At 42.1% G+C, this 20584-nt stretch overlaps 1 protein-coding gene across 2 annotated transcripts in view; it reads left to right on the top strand.

The window, feature by feature from the left end:
* LOC146830894 (fibrocystin-L-like) overlaps nucleotides 1–20584 on the top strand; it is a 1907335-nt gene that overhangs the window by 489058 nt on the left and 1397693 nt on the right. For both annotated transcript variants that reach the window (XM_085605084.1, XM_085605082.1), the window contains exon 16: nucleotides 7414–7579. In XM_085605084.1, coding sequence (XP_085461210.1) covers nucleotides 7414–7579 — 166 coding nt within the window. The remainder of the gene's footprint in view (nucleotides 1–7413; nucleotides 7580–20584) is intronic.

Raw genomic sequence — 20584 nt, 5'->3', positions numbered from 1 at the left:
GCTTGAGTTTAGGACTTTAGTGTCAAACAGCAGGAGTCTAAATAGTGGTCTGAAACGGACAAGAACTTTGGCTGCTTTGATAAAAAGTGATCTGCCATTTGATGCTATTAAAGGTGACACATCTAACAAAAAAAGGTAAATGCCACAACTCAGAAGCAGTGCCTACAATGTCCTAGATGGTACCAATGTTTACAGAACAAAGAGTCATTCATTAGCTACAAGACAGTACAAGACATAAGATAGTACTTTTAGCACAGATTAGTGGAAGGAATCTCATGATTTTAAACAAGTGCGCCCACAAAAAAAGGAGCACTGTTCTTCAAAACAATAGCCAATATCCGAGCTTCTTATCCAACATATGGGGTAATGTAGAGTAGTGATTGCTCCATTGAGATAAATCTGAAAAAAACCGGACTGATGATGAAAGTTTTTCACTAGGAAAGCCGCCTCATACACAATCCCTTTAATCATGCATAAAGTTGGGTTATTAGATGCATGGCGGATGTGCTACCCAGAAATACCAGATTACTCACTATTCTATGCTCTACACAACCTATGGAGTAAAATGGGCACTATACTCATCCAGACATCAAGGATAATGGACTGCCATGCCTCTGCTCCTACTCTTAGGGAACAACACCCCCAACAAAGATTTTGTCTGGACATCCAATAACACAGTGATAAATGATCCCCAGTTAACTCACAGGCTCAAAGGGAGAAGAATCTATACCCTTTATTTGTGACATTGCCAATACACTGCTAAAATATTGACCTTATTATGGAGGCATCTTACAAATAAATTGCAAAAATGGAAAAGGAAATTAGATAAAATAGACAACTCAAGCTGCAGTTTAAATACTCCAAAGCCAGGGAGGTATGGGAGGAAATAAAAAAGGCAGGAAGACATTGAACACAACAGATGGTAAGAAACTTCTAGTATGTTGAGCAAAGGTACTGTAAACAAAGTAACAGATCAGCTACATTATTGGCAGTGCAACTAAAGCAAACAAGCCTCCAAGGTCATACAGACAGACCAACAAGCATCTCTCACAAATATAACCCAGATCAATTGCAGCTGCTTTGGAACATTTTATGAAGAGAAATTTAATCCAGAAGTAGAAGATTCTATGTTAAATGAAGCTGGGAAGTGGTTACAAACACTGCAGCTGGCAATAGCACCACCTGAGTTACTGGAAACCACAGAGGTACATTTCTCAAAATGTGACCTAGAATGGTCCTAAAGTGATTGCCCTGTTGAATGGAGCACATTCCAGATAGTTTAAAAAAATATCATAGCTTACAGAACGCAGACTGTCTCTGACCCCGGATCTCCCCCAAATCAGTACGATCATGGTCTCCCCCACCATGCAAAATGGTCTAGAACGATAACCCGAAACCACAAAACTGACTTCGACACCAGGGGTGGACACTGGCACAATTCCCAAAGTGGTTATGAGAAGGAGGGGAACCACCAAGGGCATAGTTAAGCCAAAGCAGCCCACTAAGACAATAAAGGCTGGGGTCAAACGGAAGAAGACCAATGATGGAACTCCGGCATATTTGGGAAGATGGGTCAGATCAAATTGTGCCTGGGGGGCTAATTCAGCATGCAGATTTGATACCACCTGCATGGGTTGCTCTAATGCTGGAATCACTACGTGGTCAAATTCGAGTCATCTTAAGAGAGGAACTTGCCCTTATATCTGCCCGTTTGGACCAAATCTCCAACTCATGTACCTGTACTGTTGGGAAAACACCTAAGCCCCCAACATCGGCAAAAGAGACCATGAGAGCCTGCAAGGATACAGGTGCTTCCAAAATAGCGCAAAAGCAAATTCTGGCCATGATGTTTGCAGACGATACCCTACTCCTCTCTAAGTCTGCAATGGGTATTCAGAGAATCATAGATGAGTTCTGTGTGTTCTGCAGGTCCAGTAGATTGAAGATCAACATTCAAAAAACAAAATGTATGGTCTTCAACCCCAGTAAATCAACACGTTCCAATCCGCGCATGAACGGCATTTCCCAGGAGCGGGTATCTTTATTCGATAGCTTGGGTTTGACACTCCTGAAAACATGACCTGGGGGGCGCAAATAAACAAGTCATATCTCCTACAGACAAAGACTACAGGGGGCATGGTTAGGTTTTTTAGAAAGTCATTTCATAAACCAGTTAGCCCGGTTATGGAGATCTACAAAACCAGGGTTAGGAGTGCTGCCCTATATGGAGCTGAACTTTGGGGGCACTCTAACCTTAGGCCCTTGGTTAATACCGAGAATAAATTTCTTACACAACTACTCGGATTACCGATAAATTCCCTTCTGATTCCACTGTGTATTGGATCTAGGGGTGAGATCCATTGCTGAGGAAATTGGCTGCAGGCCACTACTCTTTTGGCGGCACCTCTGGGTGACACCGGAACTGGCAGAGTACAGATCAGAGCTCTTAGAAATTCTGAGACTCCCCCGTTCAGGAAAGCTGCCATGGCTCATATACATTAGGTAAGGCCTCTGTACAATAGGACGAAAAGATCAATGGGATAACCCTGACACAGCATGTCGGAGAACCTCACACAAACATCTAAGATCCAGTTACTGGGGTGGAAAAAACGCAAAAATCCATGCTGAATCTGCTCATGGCTCTCTTACGTTACATTTTCTGGACGTAAAGGACACATACAAGTTGGAGCCATGCCTCGACAAAATTCGTCCGGCATTAGGCAGGAAACTCTATGTGCAGTTTTGGCATGGTTGTCTCCCCTTGCATGCACTCACCTGCAAATGGTCTAGTGGTAATCCAGTGGGGTGCCCAGCTTGCAATATGTGCGATGAGACCGAGCCCCATGTCTTTTTTTTTTGCCTGGGTTATCATTCAAGAAGACAGAGATGACTGGTACACTTATGTAAAAATCTAGGCAAAACTCATTGTATGGAAGCATTTAGGGGCATAGCAACAAGGGCTTTATCTCTGCTTTTTTGGCTTTAAAAGCCAAAAAAGCAGAGTTAAAACTAGCGCCCTATCAGCAACAGGGTGCTAACACGCAAATTTGCATGTTAGCACCCTTTTACTCTATGCTTCCCCTTGCATCTCTGATGAGATGCAAAGGGGGCGTTCCAGAGTAAAATAATAGGAGAAATGTCGCTAAGCGACATTTATCCTATTATCAAGGATATCGCTAACCCTGTTAGAGACAAAAAAAGGAGCGCTAACCGCCGTTAACGCTGCTTTTTTACGTCTGGTATTTTTCTGACTTAGCCATGATATCCTATGTAAGGTGGATATCATGGCTAAGTATGTCTACCACTATCAGCAAGCTATCGCCAAACCTTGTGGGATTATCGCTGTATTTCCAGCGATAATTTCACAATTGGCAGCTTGCGCTCTGAATTTTATCGCTTTGGAGATAAGCGTTGCTGATAGCATGCTATCTCTGCGATAAAATTCAGAGTTGGCCAGCGATAATTATCCTCACGCTAAGAGCGCTAAGAGATAATTATCGCTGGCCCTTGCTGATATGCCCCTTAGACTTCTAAAATTCAACACTGATCCCCATATTGTCTATGCGGTCTCATGCTTTTTAAACTCCATGTGATGGGCAAGGATGAACTTTCTCAACATACAAAGTCAAGGACTGGAAATGTGATTGACTTTCTCATTATTTTTTTTAATCTAAAGTAACTTCTCAAATTAACTGTTTCATCCTTTTTTACTTTTTAACTGTTTTAACTTGATTTGTATATACTTGTGTCTGTTCTTTTATGGTTATCAACCTAAATAAAGAAATATTGAAGTGAATATACGAAACTAACTAATTTAATAGCAAATAGGTTAGAAGAACGTTCCATTGTTTTAGATGCAGAACAATAGGATCATGTTAGGCTCCTTCTAACAGCACAGGCCCAAATATAGGGAAAACATTGGGGACGTTGCAGTGATGGCCCTCGACGAGGGATTAGCATTTGAACCTGTTGAATTGCCATACATCAGTGATCTGGTGCTCAAGATGGGATTCTCCTCAGTTTTACACACTTTTTGTACAAATTACACACATCCCCAACTTGTTGAAGAAAGACCTAGGGAGTGAAGTTAAAATCAGTTAAGTTAGAATAACCGTTATTGCTATATATTTGAGCCAGTAGCCAAGCATACCTGCACCAACAAGATTCTATAGGAGGTAGAGGTAGTGGGCATAGATAATAGAATTTCAATGTTTGTAGGCAATGTACTATTGTAGGTGGCGGTCTCCATTTCTAAGACTACACAGATTTTGAGAAACCTAAGGTAATCTCTGGCTGTACATTAAATACTGGCAAGTCATAGTGGTTGCAATTGGGTAGGCATGAAGATAGCACTCAAGCAGTTAGAAATTAAGGGAGTCTTCCTACTATGTATGCCATGCATTAAGTACTTGAAATCAATACCATTGCAAACCAAGATGCTTTACAAGAGGACAATTATTTGCCAGACTCTGAGCTTCTCTATGAGAAGCTGAGACATGGATGGCCCTCCCCTCTTTTTAAAAGGGAGGACAGACACAATACAAGTTTACTTACTACCAAGAATCTTAGAAACACAATCTTCTGGCACTAGAGAAGTGCATAATGTCCTTCCTTGAGGTGTAATGGCATCCCAGGAATCAGCAAGAGCATCTTACTGAGTGGTGGTTTTGGTCTGCTACCCATTCAGAGGTATTTTTCGTCTGCTCAATTTTATTATATAGGGAAATGGCTCCCCTGGGACACCTCAAATAAGGTTCAAGCAAGACACTTACTCCCTTTTCCCTCAGCCCCATCTCCCTCGTCCCTCAATCCCCCATATCCCTATATGATACATAGGGAAATGGGGGTCCTGGTTTCATACTTCCCATCCCCCAAACCCTCTGAAATACCATTCCCTCTCCCATAAACTCCAACAAAATGTAACTTTTCTAGCTCCCTCCCTCACCAATCTTGATACCCTCTCCAGCCCAGCCCACTATTTGCAATACCTTTTTTCCTGCTTTCTTCCACCACCACCACCAGCCACTTTAGCTCGTACCCCCCAACCTCTGCTAATATTTCAAGATATATTACTTCACTCCTTGACCCCATGTCAATGTCAACACAGTGTAAGATTTCCTGTCAGCCATCTGTCTGCAGGGACCTTCAATTGACAGCTTAGGTACAAGAGTACCACCCACATTGATGTGACAGCAGAAACACCAGGGAGGCAGATGAAGGTGAACAGGGCCGTAAACTGTTAAACATCATTCCATCACTCTCTTGGTATTCTGGAGATGTGGGAGAGGTAGTGAACCCGCATCCGCAAAGCCATTTCTTTCACTGCTCTGATGTCAGAATAGTGAAAAAACAGTTTAGAGATCCAATGCTGACACAACAAAATAATTCATGCCACATCTTGCATAAAAATGGATTGCTGATTTTTGTGGTTTGTTAATGTTTTCCTTATTATAAAGACAACGTTTTCCTCTCTACTGATTTTTTTTTATACCTGCATATATCATATTAAACATAGCTTACTGCTAATTTGGAGCAGGAGAAGGTAATGTTATCTATTCACCCACAACACACATATATGAAACAGGAGGCCAATGGAATATCTAAATGCTAGTGCTACGTATATTCTGTATCAAAAAAGGAATAGGTTTTCACAGTATAGAAATATGGTATTCAAATCTAATCCAGAAAATCCAATTTCTTTCACTGGAGACTTTCCAGCTATAAGCAGTTGCATTTTAATACTACTGCCAAAATGAAACAAGCATTGGCAAAGTTAAGAGGTCCTGCCTTTGATATTGGGCATCAACCTATTGGTATGCCAATGTTATTTTTTTAACTCAGAGATGGTGCCCTACATTTATGCACATGGAAGGAAGTTATTTGCAATGGAGTTTCTAATAAACTCAAGGTTCATTAGAAGGTGATTGATCGCATTACAAGGTGACACGTGTGCATGCCCACGAGTTCTGTGGCCAGCTTGTAATAGAGTTTCAGAAAAGCATCAGGTACTCCATTGCAAGATGGCTGTCATTCATATGTATTGCATTAGAGATTCTTATGTTTTTTGAAGTTTCATTACAATATGGCTGCCATAAATGCCCATACATGCCTGTATGACAACCACTTTGAAATTGTTTGGCTTCGTCAATGCCTGTGCAGCAATTCTTCAAGCATTGGGAAATTCATATAGTCAACATCTGCAAAGGGAGATTTGATGAGGATAGTGTGGTGGAATGTTGGGGGTTGGAAAGGCACAGATACAACAAGAGTAGGGAGACACTAAAGTGATGAGGCTACAAAGCGAACAATATAAATCCCCATGTAACCTTCCAAGAAATGTCATGGCTTTAATTACAGTTCACCCCATCAAGTCAACTATTAAACAAGCAGTGACAAATCCAGTAGGTCTGGCTTTAGTGCTCCAATAAATGCAAACCACATTTATTTATGTTTGTATTTACATGCATTAGCTCATTGAATCCAGACATGTTGGCTTTGGTAGTTGAAGTGGTAATGGTGATGGTAGTGATGGTGGTCATAGTAATTGTAATGTTGGTAACGGTAAAGGTGATGATATTGTTAAGGGGGTAAAGGTAATGCATGTTGATGGTAATGGTGATGGTACGGATCATGATGTTTATATTAATGATGGTGGTCAAGGTGAAAGTGTTAATAGTTCTGGTGATGGTAATGGTGGTGGTGGAGACAGTGGTGGTAATGGTGATGTTAATGGTAGTAATGGTGGTAGTGGTGTCATTAGTAGTAGTAATGGTTTTAGTAGTGATAACGTTGGCAGTAGTGATGATGGCTAGGTCAACAATGGTGGTGCTGGCGGTAATGGCTATGCTGGCAAAGGTTGCAATGGTAATATAATTGGTACTGGTGGTAATGCTGAAGGCAATAGTTATGTGTAGAAATGGCGGTTGTGTTGGTCATACTGTTGGTGATTATAATGTGAGGGTGCAAGTGGTAATAGTGTTGATAATAGTGGTGGTAATGTTCATATTGATAATGGTAGTTATAGTAATGTGGTGGTGGTAATAGTGCTGCCAATGGTTGTACTAGTGATGGTTGTTGTGGTGATGGCATTCATAATGTTTGTGGTGATGCTAATAATGGTCGTGGAAAATGAGTATGAATGGTGGTAATGATCTTAATAGTATGGTGGTGGCTGTGGTAATATTGGCGCAAATGGTAGCAAATCTGTTCATACCAGCCATCATACTGCATGGAGTGAATAAGCAATCACACCCACTGCAGTTGCAACTCAGGGGTGACAGGCTTTCTTCACACTCATTTCCAAGGCAGCCTAGAATGCCAAGCGTCCCACCAGCAGCAGTCATGTGCTATGTAAGTACATGCAATATGCGCAAACACTGAGCACAGCTAAAGTAACGCAATTCTGTTTTTCAGGTACTATATAGAAATATATGTCCAGCAGTACAGTGGCTACTATACTGAATTTGTTGAAGTGGGATTATTCAGCGAGTTCTCTTCCTACACTAACCAACAATTTGTGGATGCTGTAAATGAAGTACAGGCCCTTGAGTCCACTTCCGATGTCGTACTGGAGAAACAGGTTTGTTCGTTTGCAGCATGTCTGTGCAGCAATGTAAAAAAGCCCTTTCACCATCTTCTTAAAAATTCTATGATTTACAGCTGTGTTTAAATAGTAGAAGGATAGCAAGTTAAGCGTTCACACAAATGTGAGCATACATCGCCCGGAGTCTATTATCATAGGTTGCAAAGACTCAGAATTTTCAGCAATACCATAGTTGTTTCAAATTATGTTGCATAACCTACTGCTGCCTAGTAAGACTTAGGGAATTGGCTGGAGCAGTTCTGTACCATAAATATCATTATGATGTGCAATAGTGTTTGCAGTCAGTGCAAAATGTATTGTTATTTTTTATGGCAGCACCTATAAATCTTTCATCTAAAAATGATCATCTTTCCTGCAAGGACTACATAAAGCCATCTCAGAAATGTCACAGTGACGTTTGCAGGGGCTTTAGGCAACATTTTGTAAGTGGGGGTGCATAAATCCATACCCATAAATGCCTAAAGTAAGACAAAACTGCCAGCCTAGTCCACTGCAACATGATTATGAATCCTTTTCCCAGTCAAAACTTGGAACATTGGGCCAAATCATTTATCTTGCAGCATAATTGTCAAATATGCTGGCCTAATGTCATATGATTTACAGGTTTCCAAGGGCATTTATGAAATATTCCAGTACTTTCACCTTATGCCAAAGTAGCCCAATCTTCCCTTTGCCTGTTTCATGGATTCACCGTGGATTTTGTGCTCAATATCATTAAAACATTAAAGGTTTGAGTATAAATAAAAGACACAGGATTGCTAGGCAGTTCAAATATTCTTTTTAAGTTGCTTCGAGCTATCATCTTTCCCTTTTAAGCAGAAAATCTATTTGGAAGGGGGAGAATAGAAGCAAGAAACGTTAAACAGTTCTCACAATCTCTAACCTTAGGCACCAGAGCCATGGGTTAAATAGATACACCATGCTATATAAAGCAGAGCTTACCTTTCAGATTAGAGACTTTACCAGTTCAAACAGATGATATATCCCACAGATAATTCTGAGGCCCCAGTCACTAATACTTATGATAGTTTCAGGAAAAAAGTATATCAATACAGCTGATGGGTTGCCTCCGTATAATAATAATAATAATAATAATAATAATAAATAAAAAGCATAGCAACAAGTGCCATTTGGCATCAAAGAGCTGACTTCAAAAGTGGTCTAAGTTCACCGTGCATTGTTACACAAACATCAGTTTTAATTACTTTTGCCAATGCACCGCATACTGAAACAAAAGCTTGTCATCTTTTGACTACGCACCCATTTTGCCAGTATGTTGACGTTTTTCATTTTTGTAACTATATTCTCAGGTATCCTCTTTCTCTTTGGTAAAAGAAAATATATATATATTTTTGCCCTTAAGTAACAGTGTTTGCGTTCTCATAAATACAAATATTTCTCTTTTACTGCTAGCTTGATATTTCATAAAATGCTTTAACCTTGCTTTCAAATACTAGATTTTTATTTTTTGAAAGTTATAAAGTTTTTCTTCAAGCATCAACCTGACATTATTTAGCAACATAGTCATTTTGACCCCCAATTTCCGTTTTTTACTTGTATTAAATACAATATTCTGGACTCCAAAAATCAGTTTAGTGATTTCACCAAGCCTTCTACTTGACATAGGCAGATACTGGATATCATTCCTCACCACCTTATCTCAAGGATGCTCAGCAGTTGAGAAGCTTGAGACCAACTGTTAGACCTGTCATCCCTAGGGTGGTCTTTCCCCAGACATTTCACCTGCTTACCTCCTCTTTTTGCTGATTCTCTTTGTTGGCCTTAGCACTCTGAGCTAACCAGTGCTAAAGTGCATGTGCTTCTCCCCTAAACATGGTAACACTGGTGAAAACACAGTTGACGGGTGGAGAGATGTGGCGCAGATGCTAGAGCGGTTGACTATGGAGCACAGGGCTCACAGTTTGATCCCCGGTGCGGACGGCAGCTCAGCATCATGTGACTGTGATCAGTAGCTCACTAAATCTCAACTGCGGCCCCTAAGCGCCTGTATACCCTTGGGGGCTAGGTTTGCACTTTACAAAAAAAATGTGGGATTAATTGACCTCTTTAGTTTACCTGTAGGCCCCTTGCAAAGTGGTATACCATATTAACAGCGCCTGTAAAATAAATTCTACTACTGGGCCTGCAGCACATATTGTGCCACCCATATAAGTAGCCTTTCAAAAGAATCTCAGGCCTGGCATTGCTGGGCCTGTGTGTGCAGTTTACTGGCACTTCGACTTGTCATTTAAAACTACTTGACAGCTTCAACTCCCCTTTTATTACACATAAGTCGCCCCTAAGGTAGGCCCTAGGTAGCCTTAAGAGCAGGGTGCTGTATAAGTAAAAGGTAGGCCATGTATTTTTATGTTATGCATGTCCTGGTAGTGACAAACAGCTAAATTCGTTTTTCACTTCTGTGAGGTCTGCACCCCTCATTGGATGACATTAGAAATTCCATAATGCACTTTTAAGTTGTAATTACTGATTAGAAAGGAACAGTTATTTATGTTGTATATCTTTAGAATGGCATTGATAAATCTTCCTTACTGGTGAAGTTGGAGTTAACAATACTGTTTTAGAAATGCCACTTTTAGGAAGATCAAGAACACTTGATGGACGAAATACTGAACAATGACAAACATTCACCCACAGTACAGAAATCTGGGCCTAAATCAATAGTTTTTTGCTCATCTTGCCATTCCAGTTTGGACCCAGCCATTTGCAAATCCTTCTTCACCCTGCTCCCCGTGAGAACGGTCAAGCCTGAATGGCCAGGCCAGGTCCTCCCTGGACTGAAAACAAGCATCCTAGAGCCAGTCTTGGGGTATCTCCCCTCATCAGCCAGGATAGCCTGAACCCAGTGGCATGGCAGGCATGGGACCCACATAAGTGGAGTAAATCACATAATGGGGCATATTATCAAGGGCATTATCGCTGCTTTAGCGGCACTTTTTGGCGATAAAGCGGCGATATGTCTATCGCCCTATTAGCAAGCCTGCGCTAACATGCGTTAGCGCAAGCTTTCCGGCGTTAGCTCCCAATTTTTTCATCGCCTTGCATGCCAGCGATATGTATCACGATTGACATGCAAGGTAGGCGTTACTTACCTAAATTTCACGGTTTAAATCGCTAACAGTACTTCGCTGTATTATCAAAGATGACCCGCAATAAAAAAAATTGCGCTAACCCCCGATGTACGCAGGTTTTTAACACCTGCTAAAAACCTGACTAAAGCCAGATCTCCATCAGAAGACCCACAGACTTCAGAGAGTTTGGGGCATATTAGCAAGTAATGGCGATAATTATCGCCCGTGCCAAGTATCGGGAGTTTTGTTATCACCTTCTTTCCCCGATAATAATAATGTAGCATACTCATTATCACTTTGATGTCTGCCGATGTCTGCCGATGGCAAAGTATCGCCTAAATACATATCGCCTCTTAGCGGGAGTTATCGCGCCCTTTCCCTGACACCATCGCCTCTACAGATGTGTTGATAATACGTCAGTAAGAAGCCGAAAATTATAGGGGAAAAGAGGCGATAACAAACTCCCGACACTTAGCACGGGTGATAATTATCACCCTTACTTGCTCATATGCCCCAATGTGCCAAATGCATCCTCAGTGTTAACAGTATGTACGCTAGTTCAACGTCAAGCAATATTATGTAATTAGGCAGCCAGGCAGTACAGTGTCTGTGCAGCAGCATTAGGATTATGTCTGACAACAAAACAGAGTTCATCTCTGAGAATAATTTGGAAAAGTAAGATAATGAATAATAACAAAATAAAAAAAGGAACCAAATGCTAGGATGTTTTAAATGTGATTCCTTAAGTGGAATGGGGTATGTGAGAAGTTGGCCTGGTATATGCTGTCCACTAGCTATAGTGGGCACCCTGTACCAGTCCAAACAACCCCTTGTTGGTTATAGGTTAAAGACAACCTTTATTGAAAGCTATCTTAGTGGTAGCTATGGAGAGTAGCCTTCATGCTAAGTTTTGAAGGAATGTAAATCAGCTTGTTTTACCAGTCTATAATCTCTTGAGTGCCTAAGTGAAAGATAACCACACAAGGTATATATATCAAATATATGTATTTATTTCTAAACACACCCTCCTAGACTCTTTATGAGGCTATAGGTCAAAACACATAAGTTACACTTCAAATATCACAGTAATAAGCTCCTATGGGAGGGTTTGGGAAGGGGGTTAGCTACACTCATGTCCTTTGTCCAGTTTGGTGGTTACACCTCCCTGTGACAGGAAACCTATTTTCCAGGCCTCCCCTGCCGGAGTTTCGGTCAGCAGGAGGAGGCCAGATCCATGTCTGTGGCTGCAGCATCCATTTTGTGATGCCAGGGCTCTTTTAAGTTTCTACCGGGTATACCATTGGGGACATGTCTCTCCCTCTAGAAGGGTGGAATTCTACCCCCCCTGCCAGAACTGGCAGGGGGGGTAGAATTCCAAAGTGTTTGACACCAAACACAACATGTTTCTGTGCAGCCATCCCAAAGTTAGCATTTACCGCGAGGTTATAATGCACTTAAGAGTATATGGTCAGGCTGCACTACAAACAGCATCAGAGAATGGTCCCTGAATGCTGCAGAGGGGCTCTGCTCATGCAGGGGCACCCTCTCACATAAGAACCAAGCACTCTGCCGTCAGGATTGATAAGGCCTGCCATAGGAGTGACTTATAGGTTTATATGTGTGTGTATATATAGTGATATAGGTAACCTATATTACAGTAAGGGGTGCATGCACCACCTTACCTAGGCTGCGGTAGCAGACCTGTGGTGTCATTTTGGGTGTCTTTCCAGGGGTGGCATAATACATGCTTCAGCCCCTGGTAGGCCTCTGGGGTACCTATGTCCTGGGTACATAGTGTACCATAAACTAGGGACTCACAAGGGTACCTCAGGATACAATCTGTGGTGTACCTAAAGTACATGCAATCAATTTAGAGAGAAAGAAGATAGGCTGGGGACCTGAATAGCAGGTTCCCAGCCAAACTAAGTCAAAAACCATCAAAACACCAGGAAAAAAGTGGGGGCAACCATGCAGTCAGATTCCACCTACCTACAGGGTATGTTGATCATCTTTCACGATAAAATCAAGTGCATGTATGTGTACCTTTCAAGAGTAGGATCACAGTACTACCTAGAATTAAACAACTGATAAATGTATTAAGGGCGTAAGACCTGGCCAATATGTACTGTATATATATATGCACAGTAACTATAACTTGGGGCCCTTGCCATGTACAGCGTTGTCATCAATTACGTAATTTCAGATGTTGCAGTGATGATATGAATGAACTCATAGAAGATGTCATGAGTGATGTAATATGTGAGGTAATCAGCAGTTCATGGTGAAAGCCTGAGTTATGGCTACTTTAGGACACAAATTATAGTTTGTTGAGATAACTATAGTTGGTTAATTTCAATGTTTTTGTTCATTTTAAACAGTACGTTTTGACTGCCTTTTTCACCTACTTATAATGTCCCTTTAGCCTTCATTTTTTTCAGTGAACTATCAAATTTCTTTGCTGAGCTGTAAGATAGTATTACTGTTAGACCTGATAGCCTTAGACAGATCTTCCACGAAACATGTTGTCTTCCACCTCCATTATTGATGATCTTGTTTTGTTGGCCTTAGGACTCTGTGCATCTTTGCTAACCATTGCTAAAGTGTTTGTGCTCTCCCCTTTAAACATGATGAAATTGGCTTACACCTAATTGCCACATTTACTTTACTTGTAACTCCCTGGTAAAGTGGTACAATATGTACCCAAGGCCTGGTAAATTAAATTCTGTAAATGGACCTGCAGCACTGATTGTGCCATCAACTCAAGTAACCTCTTAAACATGTCTCAGGCCTGACATTGCAGCCTTTGGGTGCAGTTTAAACCTGTCATTTTGCACTGGTTAAGGAAATCTTTTGCTAGGCCTAACCCCTCCTTTTTAATACATAACAACCACCGCTAGGGTAGGCCCTAAACAGTCCATAGAACAGGGTGCAGTGTATTTAAAAAGCTAGACATGTAATTTGAACTTTTACATGTCCTGGTAGAGAAAAAGCCTTAAATTAATTGTTCACTTCTGCAAGCCCTACCTCTCCCATAGGATTGGGTTAACTTATTACATTTAATTAATGTGAGACCTTTCAATTGGGAGTAGGAAGAGTTTAGTGTCTAAAGAATTGGAATTTACAGCCCTCTTTAATGGTTAAGTTGGATTGTGAGTCTATTGTGACCTCAGACAGTCTGAGGCAGGAAATTCCAAACAGCTCTGTAGCATCCAGAACCTTCTCCTACTTTAAAGTGGGCGCCAAGTTTAAATATTGGACCCTCAGTACCAGCTCCTCAGTGGACCTGTCAAAGACTCAGAAGGACTGCTGAGCTGCTCTGCCAGAAGGACTGTTTTTCTGTTTCCCTGCCACCTGAATGAAGGACCGGACATGCCTCTGGAGCCCAGGACCATCAGAGTGACTTGAAGGGCCAGTTGGCTGGGCTCGTGATCAGAAGCTTCAGGGATAGAACAAGCTTCAGCCATGTTAAACCCAGCACCGGGACACAGTCTACTGTGAGTGTGCTTCCTCTAGTAGTGCCCAGTCCTGGACCCTTGGAAGTAGACCTGAAGTCACTCTACCAGACCAGGTGTGGTCCCAGCACAACTGATGCAGCACGAAATGTCGCCTCACAAATCGCTGCATCAGAACCACTGTGCGACGCATCTCAGATGCAGAAACTTGCATTGCAGCCAGCAGCCTCATCAGAACTGTCGCTGTGCAACGCATCCTCAACGCAGACCTTCTCCTCGCAAGCCCCTCATTGATGGCAAACTTGGGAACGACACATCACTCTGCATTGCAAGGCTTGTAACTGCTTCAGAACCAGCCGGTGTACGATGCAAGACTTTGCATTGCAAGCCCCTCATTGACATCAACTTCAACAATGACACAGGATCTCACATCCATGCCTTACAGCTTCCCAGAACTGTAGCTGCGCAATGCATTTCCACACCAGGACCTTGCATAGTCTCAGCTAGTGACACATCCTCGACGTGGGACTTCGCAACACTCCGCAATGAGGATTTAAGTACTCTTGTTCAGCCGGCCTAACTGGGTCCCTGTATCTGGCCCGCGCTTTATGGCGCTCAGCCTGAGCTTGTGACTTTGTCCCAGTCGGGCACAGCTGGATTACCACAGTTGGTCCTTTGTGCTTCTGGGCACTATTTCTACATACACATTTTAAATTGCACATAGTTCTACTGATTGGATTTGGTCTCAAATGATTTTTTTTAAATGTACTGCTATTCTTCATTAGTCTGGGAATTTTCTTGTGTTGTGTTTTCACTTATTACTATTTGAAGTACTACTTGAAGTACTGCATATATACTTTACACATTGCCCCTAAGTTAAGCCTGACTTTGTGCCCAGCTGCCAGAGGGTTAAGCACAGGTGAATTTGTGGTTTGCTTGTACCTGCACCTTTACAAAATATTTTCTGCTGCTTGACTAGGGTTTCCTCCTTCTCAAGCTGTCCCCCAGTTTCCAACAATGGTGTTCAGCTGCGAAATGTGGACTTGTGTTTGTGCAGTGCCATACCGAGATTTTGTGTTGCACTAAAATCCCAGGTATATAATTTGAATTCAATGTAATTTTTTTTATTTCCTTGATGGGCTCGTTTGCTTTTTCCAAATCTACTCTCATTGCTACCTTACTGTCGGTGACCATACCAGCAGAAATGTAAGTCGAGCTTCAACCAAGAAAGTTACACTGTGGTTAAGCTCAGATAGCTTTAGAAAGGGGCCTGCAAATCAAGAAGGGCAAGAAGAAATTGGAGCTTCTGAAAGCTATGAGGGTCTGGATGGTGGTACAACAGTTGCTGACAGCAACAGAGGATGGCAATGAGAAGTATGATATGGATGAGCAGGGCCTGTGTACCAGCCCTGAGATGTAGGAAGGGGAGAACTAATCTCCTGAGTTGGATCGCCTTGCCAGAGTGGAAAGCAGTGTATCTTCACATGGCCTGTCCCCAGAGGAGCTGGTGGACAGGAAGGCAGAGAGAGAGTTTCAGCTGCAGATGGCCAAGTTCAGGATGGAGAAAGAGCTGGGCATGGAGGAAAATAAATTGCTTTATGCACATAAATTGTGCCTGAGAGAGTGGAAATAAGGGCTTAGCAAGCAGTCGAGAAATCATTGTCTGAGGTGGACAAGACAGTTCACATACCTATAGATATGCTGCCCATCTATGTGGTAGGGGATGATGTAGACAAGTGGTTTACTGCCTATGAGGTGACCCTTAATATGCACAGGTTCCCAGAAGAGTTTGTGGGCGCATCCCTCTGGAAACACATGCCAACAGTGCGGAGGGATACTTTGCCTACACTGGAGATTGGAGACCATATGAAGTGTCTTCCGATGAAATCCGGTATTGTCACAAAGTTTTGACTCACTCTGCCATGGGTTTCCTATGGAGCCAATTGCCATTTTCCTTATGTTAGCTTAGCCATACCCATTGGTAGGCCGCTTGCTGCTTTTGCATGTTACCAAATATTACACTGGCTTTTGTGGTACATTTATTTTAGTAATAGACTACCCATACTTTTTTGCTTTTGCTGAACACCATGTATGCAAGGTCGAAAAACACCGTCCCTTGTTTTTCTTTGTGGTCGGTCACTAGTACCTAGATACAATACAGAAATCCAGCTGCTGTCTTTGCTTGTACATTTGTTGTTATATATACAGCTCAGGCTGTTCCGAAAGCACACTGCATGATGGGCAGAGACAGCGAGCAGAGGTTCTGAAAGGAGACCTCCCTCAGCTGAGATGTAGAACAACTATCTACAGTCCAAAGGTACAGGGTTTGCCAGCAATACGTAAAGATTTATTTATTTTAATTTTATTTATTCATAAAGTTTTATATAGCGCGAACAAGATCCCGAAGGATAACAGAGCGCTTTACAATATGAATGGGAGGAATAACATAAAAAAAAAACAGTATCAACATCCGAGCAGGAGAACGTATCCCTCTTAGGGTAAGAATTTGTTCATAAGGAATTGTTTAGCTTCCAATTTGAAAGCCTTTGTTGAAGAGATTCTGCGTACTTCCTGTGGAAGAGAGTTCCAAATCTTTGGTGCAGCACCAGAGAAGGCTCGGTGACAAGTTATTTTTTTGTTCAGGATAAGTGGTTTCAGAAGGAAGGTAGTGGCACTTCTTGAGGCTCTAGAACCACAGGATAGTTCAAGTTTTTGCGCAAGGTCTCTGGGAGTATTGAAGTGAAGGGCTTTGTGAGCCAGAACAGCAATCTTTAACTGAATTCGGGCTTCATAGGGCAGCCAATTGAGAGATTTTAGTACTGGGGATATCTGATCGCATCTTTTGGTGCCTGTAACCAGTCTAGCTGCTGCGTTCAGAGTTGACCTTAGTGGTGCCAGGGCATATTTGGGAAGGCCACAGAGGGTAGCACTGTCGTAGTCAAGCCTCGGCAAGACAAGCGCTTGGACTACCTGCTTGAAGTCCTTTAATGGAAGGAAAGGTTTGATATTTCTGAGTGACCCCAACAAATAGTTTGCTCCCTTACATACATTGCTGATATGATTTTTCATATTCAGGTGCTTGTCCATGGTGAGTCCGAGGGATTTGGCTGAGTCTATGATAGGAGGAGTGCAAATGAAAGCAGTGAGGAGACTCAGCCATAGGTCTATCTTGGGGATGTGGTTCAGGGGGGGAGATGAGCAGGAATTCTGTTTTGGAAGTGTTAATCAGGAGATGGTTCTCTGTTAACCAGTTTTGAGTAGATGTTAGAATAGCGTTGAGGGAAATGATGTTATCCAAGGATGATATTTTCAAATAGAGTTGCTTGTCGTCCGTATACATGTGGAAGAGAATGTTCATGGAGTTTAATGAGTTAGCGAGAGGTTCCAGGAAAAGGTTGAATAGGATGGGAGATAGGGCGGACCCTTGAGGGACCCCCATGAGTACAGGAGAGGGCTGTGAGAGGGAGTGGTTTGCCTTGACTCTTTGTGATCTGTCATGAAGGAAAGACGAGAACCATTGTAACACCTGATCAGCAAAACCCATTCTATATTGCAGAATGGATAGAAGGTTGTCATTATTAACCGTATCAAAGGCGGAGGAAAGGTCAAGGAGAATCAAGAGGCAGGATTAGTTTTTGTCAAGTATTTTTAAAATGTCATCCATAACATGGGTGAGAGTGCTGTGTCCCTTCCTGAAACCAGATTAATGTTTGTCTAGAAGTTGATAGTTCTCAATGTGATCACAAAGTTGAGATTGAACACATTTTTCTAGAAGTTTCGCTAGGGTGGGGATGTTGGAAATGGGGCAGAAATTATTGAGATCAGCTTTGTCAGCATTATTTTTTTTTAGAATAGGTGTAACCTGAGCAGCTTTTAGGCAACTGGGGATCGTGCCTTGTGAGATAGAAGCATTTACTATCCTTGTCCAGGTGGGGATGAGTGCATTCTTGATTTCTTTGAAGATAGCCGGGGGCAACGGGTCACTGAAGTAGTTGGAGGGGTTGATATTCTGAAGAATCGTGCAGATTTCATTTTCACTAAAAGGGGTAAAGGTACCCCACGACGCCTTGTTCATAGAGTTCTTGGTGGTCAGTTTGTCCTTATCAAAGGGGTCACGGGCGAGGCAGCCCCTGAGGGAGGCAATAGAGCCTTCTTAGAGGCGAGGTCAGCAGAGATGAGTCTTGATTTCTCCGAGAAGACAGCGGCAAGATCATCGCATGAGGGTGGACAGCCATCAAGTTCAGAGTGGTTTGGACCAACGACTGATTGCTGTTAGGGGTGGGCGGAATTTGCGTAATCGCGTTACGCAAATCTCCGCGAAACGGTAAAAAATCTCCGTGAACATGCAGAAATTCCGCGAACAAACGGAATTGCTTGTTCGCGATACTTTTTTCCTGTTCGCGATCGCTGTTTGCGTGCTCGTGGTGAAATATCTCGCGAACACGCATATTGAGAACGCGAACAAGCAAAACATATCGCGAAGTTGCGGAACGCAGATTTTTGGGCAATTTCGCGTTCTCCGCGGAACGCGAAATTACCCAAATTTCGCAAATTTCGCGAACGGAACGGAATTTACTGCCCAGGCCTAATTGCTGTTTGACCAATTCGAACATTTGAGATATATAATAATAATATTATCCCCAGAAGCAGGAGCAGGTTTAGGCAGGACTGTCAGCATACATCACAGGGCTTTATATTGTGTATGGTTTTATAATCATGTTTTGCATATTTTTAACCTACACGTGTTTGTTAGTTGCGGCACATGGTTTTTTCAACAGAACTTGATTCTTTCAATAAATATTGTAAGCTTTATTCAATACTCTTTTTCTTATTGTGGATTCATGTGAGTGGGATAACGAGAGGTGTTGACCTGCTTCCATTATCTCTGAGAGGGTCTAGAGCAGTGCTTAATTTGTGCAGGTGGTTTCTGGTACTTAGCATGGGCACTTTTTTGTCGGGCCAGGGCTGTACATTTCTTTCAGGAGGCAGTGGTGGTGAACTAAATTTTTCAAAAGTACATGCACAAGGCTAGGCAGCTGTACCGTTCCCACGTTGTCTGTGCTACTCAGCCTCTTACTCTTACTGATTCAGTCAACACAAGCACTCCTGGCTAGCTGATAACTGAATTTCAAGCAAACAGGCTCTCTAAGTGCTTTATTTTTGCAGTTTACACTCCTTCCGCCACCCTCGGAGCGAGTTAAAGAACTCCTTGAGGGCGCGTAAGTACCGTAACAAGGCTGGACTCATCATGTCCGTTACCTGTCACGTAGGGTGTCAGCAGGTCCTGATTGGTTACTGAAGGTCGAGGGGGCTGTCAGGGAGGGTGTTTGTGTTTGCTCCTTTTATATTCCATCAGATGCAGGGGGGGGCTATCCATTCCATACAGTGCACCAGAACCTGAGGACAAAGTCACTTACCAGGTAGCTTTAAACTAGTGGATAAACCTTTATCTGGGAGACCTGTATAATGCAGGGTGCTGAAGATTGGAGCATGGTAGTTGCTGCTTGTTTGCTTTTAAAGAAACAGTATCAGTATAGGGATTTTCTCTTCACGCTGGATTTTCACAGATGAGCCTGTCTGTGTACGTACAAGGGACAGCAGCTCAGCTGCCTGTGTATTTACCTTAAGTCAGCAACAACATGCCCTAAGGCCACCTCTCAAAACGACACCCCTCCCCCTAGCCCTGATGGCAGTGCTCATTCTAACCTTGTGTGGTGAGATAATACGAAATAGTGTTTTTAACTTCCTAGAAAATGTAACAGTTCAAATCCAGAAACCTTGCCGCCCCTTTTTCTTTCACTTTACACAAATCTTCATAGTTGGAATAGCTATGAATACAAAATGCTGTATTTTATTTTAATAATTTTAACAAAGGACAAGGGAACCCAAATAAGTGCACAAGGACCTTGGGTATCAATTATTTTCATGGACAGTGGTCCTTGTAACAAAAATGCAAGTTAGATATATATAGAAAGCAATCAAAAATGTATTTCAACTATCCAGCCGGATAGGGAATAATCCGATTTAATCAAAATTTAGCAAACCAAAATATTGAACCAAGTGGGGTACAAACTGAACCAACGAACATAGAGGTGAGGAAATGGGTAACATTAGGACAACTAAAACACAAACATTTTAGGCAAACCAAAACAAAAACGCTGGTAATAATAATTGAGCATAAAACAAGCATGATAGTGAAACCAACAGTGCCACTTAATATGAACAATTTTTGTAAGTATGCACGTAGTTGAACAAAGGTCGACGACGTTTCGATCCCATTTACAAAGATAGAGGGATCATCATCAGGACTGACAATATTGCCTAAGTGTTTACATATAATGGAACAAAAAGGTAACAATGAATAAAGGAAGAAAGAGAGAAAAAATAGAAAATTAGAGTAGGCTCAATATGACCAAAACGCTTATAATTCACGCTCAGTG

Source organism: Triturus cristatus, chromosome 5_1 (assembly GCF_964204655.1).
Source record: "Triturus cristatus chromosome 5_1, aTriCri1.1, whole genome shotgun sequence".
Lineage (NCBI taxonomy): Eukaryota > Metazoa > Chordata > Amphibia > Caudata > Salamandridae > Triturus > Triturus cristatus.
This window is presented reverse-complemented; position numbering and strand designations above follow the sequence as displayed.